Source organism: Piliocolobus tephrosceles, chromosome 2 (assembly GCF_002776525.5).
Source record: "Piliocolobus tephrosceles isolate RC106 chromosome 2, ASM277652v3, whole genome shotgun sequence".
NCBI lineage: Eukaryota > Metazoa > Chordata > Mammalia > Primates > Cercopithecidae > Piliocolobus > Piliocolobus tephrosceles.
Genome location: NC_045435.1, coordinates 143,913,970 through 143,926,757, shown reverse-complemented (window position 1 = coordinate 143,926,757; position 12,788 = coordinate 143,913,970). Strand labels below are relative to the sequence as shown.

Sequence of the window (12,788 nt, the reverse complement as noted above, 5' to 3'; positions counted from 1 at the left end):
ATAAATAAATAAATAAATAAATAAATAAATAAATAAATAAATAAATAGAGTTCGGGACCAGCCTGGCCAACATGGTGAAACCCCGTCTCCACTAAAAATACAAAAATTAGCCAGGCATGGTGGCACACGCCTGTAATCCCAGCTACTCAGTAGGCTGAGGCAGGAGAATCGTTTGAACCCAGGGGGCAGAGGTTGCAGTGAGCCGAGATTGTGCCACTTCACTCCAGCCTGGGTGAAAGAGCTAGACTCCGTCTCAACAACAAAAAATAAATAAATAAATAAAATACATGGATAGATATGAATACATCTTTGTTTTCAAAAAGAATAAATACATTTTATATAATGAATATTTCAATACTGATTAAGTCTATAGGAATCCAACAGACTCTTAAATCCTTGAAAGAGACTGCCTACTCATTAATATTTACCTGGAAAAATAAACATTTAAGTAAAAATTTAAGGAGGCATGAGGATAAAATTTTTAGAAAATGGACATGATTTTTCAGAGAAACATGAATATTTATGTCAGTCTTTTCTCAGGAAGAGAAGAAACTGGATTTTGATAGTCACGTGGTTTTGTTTTTTTTTTTTTTTGAGATGGAGTCTAGTTCTGTCACTCAGGCTGGAGTGCAGTGGAGAGATCTTAGTTCACTGCAACTTCTGCTTCCTGAGGGCAAGCGATTCTCCTGCCTCAATCTCCCGAGTAGCTGGGATTACAGGCACCTGCCACTATGCCCAGTGAAATTTTTGTATTTTTAGTAGAGACGGGGTTTCACTATGTTGGCCAGGATGGTCTCAAACTCCTGATCTCAAATGATCCGTCTGCCTCGGCCTCCCAAAGTGCTGCGATTACAGGCGTGAGCGCCTGTCACGTTGGCCTTCTTAGTCATACTTCTTTTTGAGGAAGAATAGACAACACTAGAAAAATTGCCCATGCACAGGACTTCATGACTAAAATACCAAAAGCAATGGCAACAAAAGCCAAAATAGACAAATGGGATCTAATTAAACTAAAGAGCTTCTGCGCAGCAAAAGAAACTACCATCAGAGTGAACAGGCAACCTACAGAGTGAGAGAAAATTTTTGCAATCTACCCATCTGACAAAGGGCTAATATCCAAGACCTACAAAGAACTCAAACAAATTTACAAGAAAAAAATCAAACCCATCAAAAAGTGGGCGAAGGATATGAACATACACTTCTCAAAAGAAGACATTTATGCAGCCAACAGACACATGAAAAAATGCTCATCATCACTGGCCATCCCAGAAATGCAAATCAAAACCACAATGAGATACCATCTCACACCAGTTAGAATGGTGATCATTAAAAAGGAAACAACAGGTGTTGGAGAGGATGTGGAGAAATAGGAACACTTTTACACTGTTGGTGGGACTGTAAACTAGTTCAGCCATTGTGGAAGACAGTGTAGCGATTGATTCCTCAAGGATCTAGAACTAGAAATACCATTTGACCCAGCCATCCCATTACTGGGTATATACCCAAAGGATTATAAATCATGCTGCTATAAAGACACATGCACATGTATGTTTATTTATAGCACTACTCACAAGAGGAAAGACTTGGAACCAACCCAAATGTCCATCAATGATAGACTGGATTAAGAAAATGTGGCACATATACACCATGGAATTCTATGCAGCCATAACAATGAGTTCATGTCCTTTGTAGGGACATGGACGAAGCTGGAAACCATCATTCTGAGCTAACTATCGCAAGGAGAGAAAACCAAACACCGCATGTTCTCACTCATAGGTGAGAACTGAACAATGAGATCACTTGGACACAGGGTGGGGAACATCATACACCGAGGCCTGTTGTGGGGTGGGGAGCGGGGAGGGATAGCATTAGGAGATAAACCTAATGTAAATGATGAGTTAATGGGTACAGCACACCAACATGGCCCATGTATACATATGTAACAAATCTGCACATTGTGCACGTGTGCCCTAGAACTTAAAGTATAATTTTAAAATGTTTAAAAAAAGAAAAATTGCCCATGCACTTAAAACTGGAAAGAAAAGGAAAATTAATCTCTCCTAGCTTCTCAACTTATATCTAAGTAAGAACAAGATAAGGTGACATTTCCTTCAATTTTCCTCAAGGCTTTTCTTTCCAGAAGGCAAGGTACCAGAAGTCAAGGCAGAAAGTTAAAAGGGATCATTAAATACAACAGACAAAGAAATCAAATTTCTACATTGCTGTTTGTCATCTCCCACTACCTCCTTCTTTCCCCTAATTCTATGCTCACCTATAAGTGACCATGCTATAAACCTGGCTAAAAGGGACACTACAACTCCTTGCAGTCAAAAACAACTCTAACGCCAGTCATGGTGGCTCACGCCTGTAATCCCAGCACTTTGGGAGGCCGAGGTGGGTGGATCACCTGAGGTCAGGAATTGGAAACCATCCTGGTCAACATGATGAAACCCCATCTCTATTAAAAATACAAAAAATAGCCAAATGTGGTGGTGGGTGCCTGTAATCCCAGCTACTGGAGAGGCTGAGGCAGGAGAATCACTTAAACTCGGGAGGCAGAGATTTCAGTGAGCCGAAATCACGCCACTACACTCCAACTTGGGCAGCAAGAGTGAAACTCTGTCTCAAAAAAAAAATTAAAATAAAAACAAACAAAAAGAGCTCTAACAATAAACTTCACAGCCAGGTGCAGTGGCTCACGCCTATAATCCCAGCACTTTGGGAGGCCACGTTGGGTGGATCATTTGAGGTGAGGAGTTCAAGACCAGCCTGGACAACATGGTGAAAACCTGTCTCTACTAAAAATACAAAAAAATTAGCCAGTGTGGTGGTGGGCACCTGTAATCCCAGCTACTTGGGAGGCTGAAGCAGGAGAATTGCTTGAACCTGGGAGGCGGAGGTTGCAGTGAGCCGGGAAGGCACCACTGCGCTCCAGCCTGGGCGACAGAGACTCCGTCTCAAAAAAACAAAAAAAGAAAAGAAAGTTCAAATAAGCATTCTGATAAAAGGGATGCTAGGTATCTTTCGGCACTCATATCCTCACTGGATTGTGACAATAAAAACCCAACACGGAACGCACATGTTTTTTAGAGACCAGATCCTGCTATGCGGCCCAGGCTGGAGTGCAGTGGCTATTCACAGGTATAATCACAGTACACTACCGCCTAGAACTACTGGATTCAAGGGATCCTCCTCTGTTCACCACATCAACTACAGAATGTGTGTGTGTGTGTGTGTGTGTGTGTGTGTGTGTCACCTAGGCTGAAGTGCAGTGGCACAGTCTCGGCTCACTGCAACCTCCGCCTCCTGAGTTCAAGCGATTCTCCTGCCTTAGCCTCCCAAGTAGCTGGGATTACAGGCACATGCCACCACACCTGGCTAATTTTTGTATTTTTAGTAGAGATGGGATTTCACCACGTTGGCCAAGCTGGTCTTGAACTCCTGACCTCAAGTGATCCGCTGGCCTCAGCCTCCCAAAGTGCAAAATATATCTTAATGGTGGTGGTATAGTAGTTGTATTTGCACACATGTGTGTTGCACAGCAATACTGTCTTCTACCAACACTGGAAACATTATGCCACAAATAAATTTCAAGTCTTCTCTACTGTATCTTCTCAATCTGTAATTTTTTTATGACCCAAATCACCCACAACACTAATCTCATATAAAAAAAATTAATGCTGCCATTTTTGTAGCATAGTAATAACACAGTATTTATTTTCAGAGTAGTACACTGCACTTTACCAATAGACAACTAGCCATCCCTTACATAATACAACCATTATTTCCTTGGTGGCATGCTTCAGATTCTAAATCTTCTGAGAATATTAAATACTGGCTTCCATGAGAACCACTTTTTTTAGGGGACTTTCTTTTCTTTATATATTTTCAACCTCACTGTAATAGAAAAATTCTCAGTCTTTATTTATAAGGGCAGGGCATTATGTAACACTGATCATCTATGGTATGTATGGTATTTCCTTCATCTTCAACAACAGCCTATTTTAAAAGGTTTTCTACAGATACCTCTGAATTTATGATACATTTAATGTCACTTCATTGATCAAAGGACTCTCCTCTCTGCCTACTGTGGTTTCTTTGCAAGTTACGATACCACTGTATCTTTCTTTAGGAATTTTTTTTTTAATAATAGCTAAATTTTAAAAGAAACTGCCATGTAGGCACATGAGAAGAGTTTGAAAAAGAAACTCCTAGAGGATGGGAAAAATGATGACAGCACAGCATAATTCTGTCAGAAAAGGCTGCTATTGGAATTTAAATCCAAATTTCTCTATTGTTATTTCTATTTCTCTGAAAATCTCTTACCCTCAGTGGAATTTCTAAGTATCAATTTTTACTACTCTCCCTTTCCTGTTCAACTGAAAAAATACGCCTTTATCCACACATTATGCCAATCTTCAAAAACACTCAAAAGAGGCCGGGTGCAGTGAGTGGCTCACATCTGTAATCTCTACGCTTCGGAAGGCCAAGGTGGGTGGATTGCTTGAGCCAGGAGTTTGGCCTGGGCGCCACATCGGGACCCTGTCTCTTTGAGTTTATATACGCATAAACTCCAAAGGGCAGGCACATACTGTAGCTGAGTGAAGCAGGCAGCTATAAGGAAAAAAACACCCAATGATTAACAGCAACAGGCCCCCTGTAAAAAAGAGGCAAATACGAGTGCTGGGGACTACAGCAAACTGGAAAAATCTGACACCAACAGAAACCTGAGAAATTCAGATATCAAGCTTTCCAAGTACCTTTGGAAGTAATTTTACTATATCTGCTTTAAAAGTAGCACACTGCAGGCCGCACGCGGTGGCTCACGCCTGTTATCCCAGCACTTTGGGAGGCTGAGGCAGGTGGATCATGAGGTCAGGAGATCGAGACCATCCTGGCTAACATGGTGAAACCCCATCTCTACCAAAAATACAAAAAATTAGGTGGGGCTTGCAATGAGCCGAGATCACGCCCCTGCACTCCAGCCTGGGAGACAGAGCTAGACTCCGTCTAAAAAAAAAAAAAAAAAAAAAGGTAGCACACTACAAACGTACTTTGATCACTCATTGATGATTATCAGGATAATATAATTATCAGAATAATAGGATTAACAGACCACGTTTGCTAAAAATTATACATTGTTTTGTATTGTGTGTGTATATTAATAAATTGGGGAGTTCACTTTGATATCACCAAAGAAGTCTTCATCACGGGCAAACAGTAAAAGTAATTGAATAAACGTAGCTCAAAACACTAGCTAAGGATTTTAAGCATTTTTTGGAAGGAAAGCGAAGAGATAGAACAGACCTTATTAAATATTTTACACTATCAAAAAGAAAACAAAGATGAAAAGATAAGTGTGATTAATCAAAGCATGGCTGAATATTGTAGGTTCCTGGTTGCCTTCCAAATAGGAAACAATACTACTACATAAAGCAAATGAGTGCCTTGCTACCATCAATTACAAAGCTAAGAATTCCTTAAAAAATAATTAACATTTTGAATAAACAACACATACACAAAAATGCTTTATTTTCTATATATGATCACTATGGCAGGAACTCACATTACAAATAACTGGTTCTCATGCTTAGATATTTTCAGATTTACAAATAAAAACTACTAAAAGTTTGGTTCTTAAAGCACTTATAATTAAATAATTCCTAAACACAATAAATGCACACCACTTCCTGTGAAATATACAAAGGTGGTCATCTGCAGTACCCTGAATGGGCACTGAATCTCATGAACCGATCCTGGGATAACCAAGCCTCTTACTTAAATCTATGTTTCAACAATTTGAAAGGCTCTGTAGTACATGGATCACCTTTAGGTTCCTTTCAACACTGTGATGCTATGATATTAGAAGTTGCTTATCCAGAGAACACGCCAACACTGAGGTGAACACAAAAAACAGTAGTTACAGCTACTTGTCACATCCCTACCCTAAGAAACTGGGCAATAAAATTCAATCTGTGACCTATTACACCTCATCTGATGTAAATTACTAAGAGAACATGCTTAACAGGCAAGATCCAGGGCAGTCTTAAATACTTATTGCTTTATTTTCCAGGCTAATCAATAACGTTGCTAGAGAATAAATACAACCTCCTCTCTCCAACTTGAGGCTAAAAAAAAACAAAACAAAACAATAAATATGTGACTTGGTCCATTCCTGTGAAATGCTTTGTCAATATTCTCTTTGAAAAGCCATCAAAAACAGCTCCCCAAAACTGCTGGTGCTTCTGTTCTTCTATGTAAGTGGGTCATTCTACTGTTACAAGTAAAACACAACTTTCTGATGCAACCAGAAAAACAATACCAAAACACTGTTAACATCATAGGAGAGATGTCATAAATCTCTAAAAATACTGTCATGTGGGGAAACCACCTACACTGTGTATTTACTTATGTCAACATTATGCATGGTGTGGAATACTTTCACTTATCCATATATGAATATATTTACATACATAAAAATATATTCAACAGGTTTTGCACACAATATTGCACAAAATAAAATGTAATAAGCAGATTCTAGCTTACCATTCTTTTTTTTTTTTTTTTTTTTTTTTGAGGCGGAGTCTGGCTCTGTCGCCCGGACTGGAGTGCAGTGGCCGGATCTCAGCTCACTGCAAGCTCCGCCTCCCAGGTTTACGCCATTCTCCTGCCTCAGCCTCCGGAGTAGCTGGGACTACAGGCGCCTGCCACCTCGCCCGGCTAGTTTTTGTATTTTTAGTAGAGACGGGGTTTCACCGAGTTAGCCAGGATGGTCTCGATCTCCTGACTTCGTGATCCGCCCGTCTCGGCCTCCCAAAGTGCTGGGATTACAGGCTTGAGCCACCGCGCCCGGCCACCATTCTTTTATTCATTTACCAAACATTTAGTGAGGGCCTACCATCATGCTAGCTATCAGGGACAAACTAGAGGGCAAAAACAGAAATCATCCCTTGTCCTCAGGAATCTCAAAATCAACTGGAAACACAAATCCAAATCTTGTAAAACTGTTAACTGAGAAACTACAAATTGAGAAACAAAACTGCAAACCTGACTGATAAATTAGCAGTGATTATTAACACTACTAGAAATTTCTTTTCCAAATGATTCATCCAACATTTTTTATTTTATTTTTACTGCGCCTTACCGAGTTGGACTACGCCCCTAGGCAATGCGCCTAGAGTAGCGCATTCAACTTTTTAGTCAGTCATCCTCACTGTTGAAATACATACAGGGCTGCACTGCTTACCATTTTCATCACTACTGAAGTGGTCTGGGTGAGGCACCACGTTCTCTCACCTGGTCTCTCAAAGACATCGTAATCCCCCAAACCTGTGAATACTTTACATACTCATACAAGAATTTTGCGGGTGTGATTAAGAACTTCCACATGAAGATATTGTCCTGATTATCTAGGTGGGCCCAATGTAATCACAAGTGTCTTTATAAGAAAGACACAGGAGTGCTGGAGAGGGCAGAGGGTGTGACTGGAAGATGCTCTTTTGCTGGCTGTGAAGATGAAGGAAGAAGTCAGGAGCCAAGGAATTCAGGCAGGCTTCATAAGGTGGAAAAGCCAAGGAATAAATGTATGTTCCCCTAGTACCTCCAGAAGGAACACAACCCTAGTGACACTTTGGTTTTAGCCTAGTGAGGTTTACAGACCTAGTCCAATCTACAGACTAAAAGACAGTAAATTTGCATTGTTAGTAACCAAGAAAGTTGCTGAAATTTGTTACAGGAGCAATGGAAGACTAATACAATTTCCTAAGTAGTCTCTCTGCTTCCATTTTTGCTCTCCCTTCAGCCTCAAAAGGAGCAATCCAAATTATCTTTTTAAAATGTACGCCATATGAAGTCATCCTTCTGTTCAAAATCTTACAATGAAATCCAAAGTCCATGTAAGACCCTTCATCTCTCTGACATCATCTCCCACTTTCTCCTACTGTGAAGTTCAGCCACAGTGCTTCCCTGCCGCTCCTCTATTCACCTTGCATGCTCCAGTCTCGGCATTCTTCCCTCTGCCTGAATCAGACCCCTACTCTTACTCCTAGACTCCTATCCTTGAGGTCCTTTCTTAAATGTTACCTTCTCTAAAAGACAACCTGGACATTCCAACCCAAATTGCAAGCCCCATCCCCTAACACTCCCTCATCACTTCCCTCCCCTTACCGTTTTTCCTTAGCATTTACCACCAAACCCAATATACAGCTTACTTCTGCTTACTGCCCGTTTCCAAGAAGGCCAAAATTTCTGCGTTGTTTGCTGCTGCATCCCTAGCAACTATGCCTGGCACATATTAGACACTTAATAAATATTTGTTTACTCAATCAATGTACCAGATGGAGACACTTAAAAACGTAAAGCTGTGATTTAAAAAGAAAGAAAAATACGATGTAGGAAAAAAGACAATCAAAACCGCTACGATTAAGAGATAACGATTCTTTTAAGCCTTTGCCACATTCGAACGCAGAAATGGAAGGAAATTAAAACCACATGACTATATCAAAAATGAAAATATTCTGGAGAAGCAAAATAAGCCAGTAACCTATCTCTTAATTTAAAAAACAAAAAACAAAAACCCGAAGCGCAAAATGCCAGCATTTTCTCGGCATTTCTTCCCTAAAACATTCACACCTGCCAAACAGGTCTTGGCAAATAAACATTTGATTTTCTGAAAAACTGTGGTTCTGATGTTAGCAAATTTGGGACGAAATCCGTATGCAGAAAAAGCGCCGAGCCGCCCGCAATCCAACCAGTCCGTGACCCTTTTTTAGGACAAAATCCCTGGGAGCTGGGGCCTGCGGGAGCTTCACGCAGTCTGGAGCTGAAGGGACACAGCGAGCGCCCCCACCCGCGACGCCCCTAGTCCGTGAAGGCCTCCCTGGGGGGCTGGCGAAGCGTCGGGGGGGTCTCTCAGCGCAGCGCTGGGGCCCAGACTTCTGCGCCCGTCGTGCGGGGGCCAGAGAGAGACAGCGCAGCGCGGAGACGCAGAGACTCCGCGGGAAGAGAGCCCGCGGTGCGAGAAATAAACCTGTTCTATCCTCTGACCTCAAAGACAGCCGCTCACCGCGGTACGCGGTCACCGGCTTTGGAACCTGGACCTCACAACTTGCCTCCTCTCGCGGCGGGACAGTCACCGACGCTCGCTTACCGAGGCCTCGCCGCCAACTCTCTCACCCCTGGCCGCTCAGGATGGAATCTTGCGGAGCAGGGGGTGGGACAATAGGAGCGACTGCGCCCCACCCAGCAGAACTCCGCCCACCAGGCGCGATGCTGGAACTACATGTCCCATGAGGCTCTGGGAGGACGCAGTTTTCCACCGGAAAGAGGTTGGCTGAGGTGGGGGAGGAGCCCAAAAGGGATTGTGGGAGTACAGCTCTTTCCTTTCCGTCTGGCGGCCGCCATCAGGTAGGCTGCTTTGGAGATCTTTGCTCTTCCATCCGCCGTTCATCGTCTTCCTCTTCAGCCATCCAGGCCCGGGGACCCTACGTCCTCCGAGATAGGTCTCCCTCCTGTGCGGCCAGAGTTTGGTCAGGATGCGGTACAGCGAGGGGGTGGAGAGGCGGCCCCCGGGGCGGGTTGAGCGAAGATGTGATGGCGGCGCGAATTCGAGCTGGGCCGGGATCCTGGAGGAGGCGTGGGGCTGACGAATGGGGCGCCCGGGACAAGGCAGCCTAAAGAGAGGCTGCTGGTTGGGTGGGGTAGATGCATTTTCCTCGAGAGTTAATCCTCGGCGGCCGCAGCAGTACCTTGCCCTGTTGTGTCAGCGGCATCTCCTTGCAGGTTCCCCTTGGGGACGCCGCCTGCCGCAGACACCCGCCCCCTTGGTGCTCACCTCTGGCTCTCTTCTTTCGCCCCACCAAAACGTGCCGAGCACCGCGCCGGGGTTGCGGAGGTGACTGAACGCGACTCCGTGGGCGCATTGGTGGGGGTTGGGCTAGCTGTCCTCCGCTGTTGGTGCAGAGCCATTTTCATTCCCGGCGGTTTCCTTGTGCTTGTTGGGGAACTAAGATGGACGAGTAGGGTCGTCTTATTGTGCTTCAAGCGGATGATATTTAATACCCAGTTTGATTTCACAGGTAAGCCAAGATGGGTGCATACAAGTACATCCAGGAGCTATGGAGAAAGAAGCAGTCTGATGTCATGCGCTTTCTTCTGAGGGTCCGCTGCTGGCAGTACCGCCAGCTCTCTGCTCTCCACAGGGCTCCCCGCCCCACCCGGCCTGATAAAGCGCGCCGACTGGGCTACAAGGCCAAGCAAGGTACGTGATCGACTGCCTGGATGCTAGGATAAAATTGTATTCCAGGAAAGTTGGAAACCAGCTGGTAGGAAGACACTGCTGCCCCAGTGTCTGTCTTCTCATAGGGCTTTGCCAGAACAGAGCTAGCAGCACTGGTCAGTTACTTTATGCACTTGTTGTCTAAAGTGGCAAGTGCGTCAAAGGTTACAAATCTGGATGAGTTCAGACTAAAGCAAACTGTGTTTCCCTGTGTGAGTAACCTAAGTACGTTGACAGACTGGGATGTGTTTTGTTTTTTTCCATTATATAGCATTAACTTACTATTGAAGTATTTTTGGTGGAGTGTTAATGACAAGCCATTGAGTCTTAAGCCTGATGGGCTTCCTGTAAGATCACTAATTTTGTGTGTGTTTGTGTGTAGGTTACGTTATATATAGGATTCGTGTTCGCCGTGGTGGCCGAAAACGCCCAGTTCCTAAGGGTGCAACTTACGGCAAGCCTGTCCATCATGGTGTTAACCAGCTAAAGTTTGCTCGAAGCCTTCAGTCCGTTGCAGAGGTAAATGGTTTTGAGTAGCAGTTATATTGAATACTGCCTGGGGACGGTGGGAGAGACATTTAAGCAACTCTTCTGATTGTACTTAACGTGAGCTGTCTCGTGTATAAAACAGGGTTTGTGATTTTTACTAATCTTGGTAAAGAGTAATTGCTTGAAAGACTTGTAAGTCTTTGTTACAAATGCGTGTGTATATACTGGAATTACTTGTGGAAGCTAAGCTTTAAAGGCAAGAATATGCAAGAGACCAAATGTGGCCTGCAGAGCCTAAAATACATACTAGATATTCTTAAAGCTAAACGTTGCTGAGCTCTCAGTTGTATTGGAAAAAGATAAGGTCCTCAAACCCTAAATTTTGTTACCCAGGTATTAGTAAGGAATGGAGTATTAAGAGGGAATGATGTGTTTCAGTCTATATTTATGTGTGTTGTTTTAGCAAGTTTACTTTATCTCATTATACTTGTGATAGTCTAGGGAGAGATGCTTAGTGAATACTTGAGTAGTAAAAGACTCCTGTCTGGTGGTGAACTAGAGTTGAGAATTAAAATTCTTTCTGACTTGCTGCTCTAGGCAATGTGGGAGACTGACCTTGGCCTTTTCTCCTATTCTAGGAGCGAGCTGGACGCCACTGTGGGGCTCTGAGAGTCCTGAATTCTTACTGGGTTGGAGAAGATTCCACATACAAATTTTTTGAGGTTATCCTCATTGATCCATTCCATAAAGCTATCAGAAGAAATCCTGACACCCAGTGGATCACCAAACCAGTCCACAAGCACAGGGAGATGCGTGGGCTGACATCTGCAGGCCGAAAGAGCCGTGGCCTTGGAAAGGGCCATAAGTTCCACCATACTATTGGTGGTTCTCGCCGGGCAGCTTGGAGAAGGCGCAATACTCTCCAGCTCCACCGTTACCGCTAATATAAGTAAAGTTTGTAAAATTCATACCTAATAAACAATTTAGGACAGTCATGTCTGCTTACAGGTGTTATTTGTGTGTTAAAACTAGTCTACAGATTGTTTCTTGAATGCTTTGTCAAATTAAGAAAAAGTGCAATAATGTTTGAAGACAATAAGTGGTGGTGTATCTTGTTTCTAATAAGATAAACTTTTTTGTCTTTGCTTTATCTTATTAGGGAGTTGTATGTCAGTGTATAAAACATACTGTGGTATAATAGGTTTAAAATAAATTCTTCAAGAGAACTGAAACTAGCCCTGTAGATTTGTCTGGTGCATGTGATGAAACCTGCAGCTTTGTTGGTGATGGCAGTGCTCTGCTGGTTTACTTTCAAGTGGCTGGGTTTTTTAAGTTTGACAGGTACAGACTTTTTTAACTGTGCTTTAGAAAATCTGGGTTAGCCTGAAGAAAATTGCTTCCGCCTCCACAGTACCATTTTAAATTCACATAAAAAAGGTGAAAGCTCCTGGTTCAGGGCCGTGGCTTCATGTAATTCAATGATTAGTGGTAGTGGTATTAACACTGGTGTGTTTTGAAATTGAATGTGAGATACAATTAGCCTTAAGATTGGTAAGCCAGCAATGAATGCTAGGGTGGGAAGCTGGTAAGCCAGTGGCCATTAGATAAATTCCTTTCAAGTGTGAGAGGTCAATCCTAAAATATCTAACTGTAATGCTAATTGTGATCATTATGAATCCCTTCAGTCACATTAGGGGGGAAAGTAGTTGACTATAAGTACCTCATTCTTAGTCCAGTCAGTCTTAAAAACATCTTGGGTTACCCATTCTGCACTCCCATAGGCTACAGAAAAGGTCATAAGCGCATGGTTTGCAACTGTATGTGTTTTGTGCAGTTACTTCTCTTGTTCCTGGCCAAACTACCCTAAAACTCCTTACCATTCCACAAAGTTGGGCCATCACTTGTGCTCCCACTTTGAGTATACCACCACACTGCATTTCTATTTCTATCATGTCTTCCAGTAGACTAGACTGTTTCCCAGGGTGGATTTCAGTATAAAGAAAAGGTAGACAAGAAATTGCCC

General features: G+C 43.0%; 2 protein-coding genes across 6 annotated transcripts in view; one reads left to right on the top strand and one right to left on the bottom strand.

Annotated features, from left to right (window-relative positions):
• NKIRAS1 (NFKB inhibitor interacting Ras like 1) overlaps positions 1-9,272 on the bottom strand; it is a 56,626-nt gene extending 47,354 nt beyond the window's left edge. For all 3 annotated transcript variants that reach the window (XM_023207307.2, XM_023207306.3, XM_023207304.2), the window contains exon 1: positions 9,149-9,272. The gene's annotated coding sequence lies outside the window, so the exon portion shown is untranslated. The remainder of the gene's footprint in view (positions 1-9,148) is intronic.
• RPL15 (ribosomal protein L15) lies at positions 9,223-11,760 on the top strand. 3 transcript variants are annotated; one of them, XM_023207299.2, is made up of 4 exons: positions 9,223-9,405; positions 10,077-10,258; positions 10,659-10,795; positions 11,404-11,760. In XM_023207299.2, the coding sequence occupies exons 2-4, from the start codon at positions 10,087-10,089 to the stop codon at positions 11,707-11,709; spliced, it is 615 nt and encodes a 204-aa protein (XP_023063067.2). In that variant the 5' UTR covers positions 9,223-9,405; positions 10,077-10,086; the 3' UTR covers positions 11,710-11,760. The 3 variants fall into 3 exon arrangements, with proteins under 3 accessions (XP_023063067.2, XP_023063068.2, XP_023063069.2); XM_023207300.2 differs by having other exon boundaries at positions 9,380-9,527; XM_023207301.2 differs by lacking the exon at positions 9,223-9,405 and adding an exon at positions 9,781-9,892.
• Positions 11,761-12,788: the final 1,028 nt, after the last annotated feature.

Excerpts from the sequence above, each read along its gene's own strand:
- RPL15 (XM_023207299.2), top strand. The coding sequence starts at position 10,087 with ATGGGTGCATACAAGTACATCCAGGAGCTATGGAGAAAGAAGCAGTCT. Across the intron at positions 10,259-10,658 it reads GGGCTACAAGGCCAAGCAAG|GTTACGTTATATATAGGATT; the intron begins GTACGTGATCGA and ends GTTTGTGTGTAG. Across the intron at positions 10,796-11,403 it reads GCCTTCAGTCCGTTGCAGAG|GAGCGAGCTGGACGCCACTG; the intron begins GTAAATGGTTTT and ends CTCCTATTCTAG.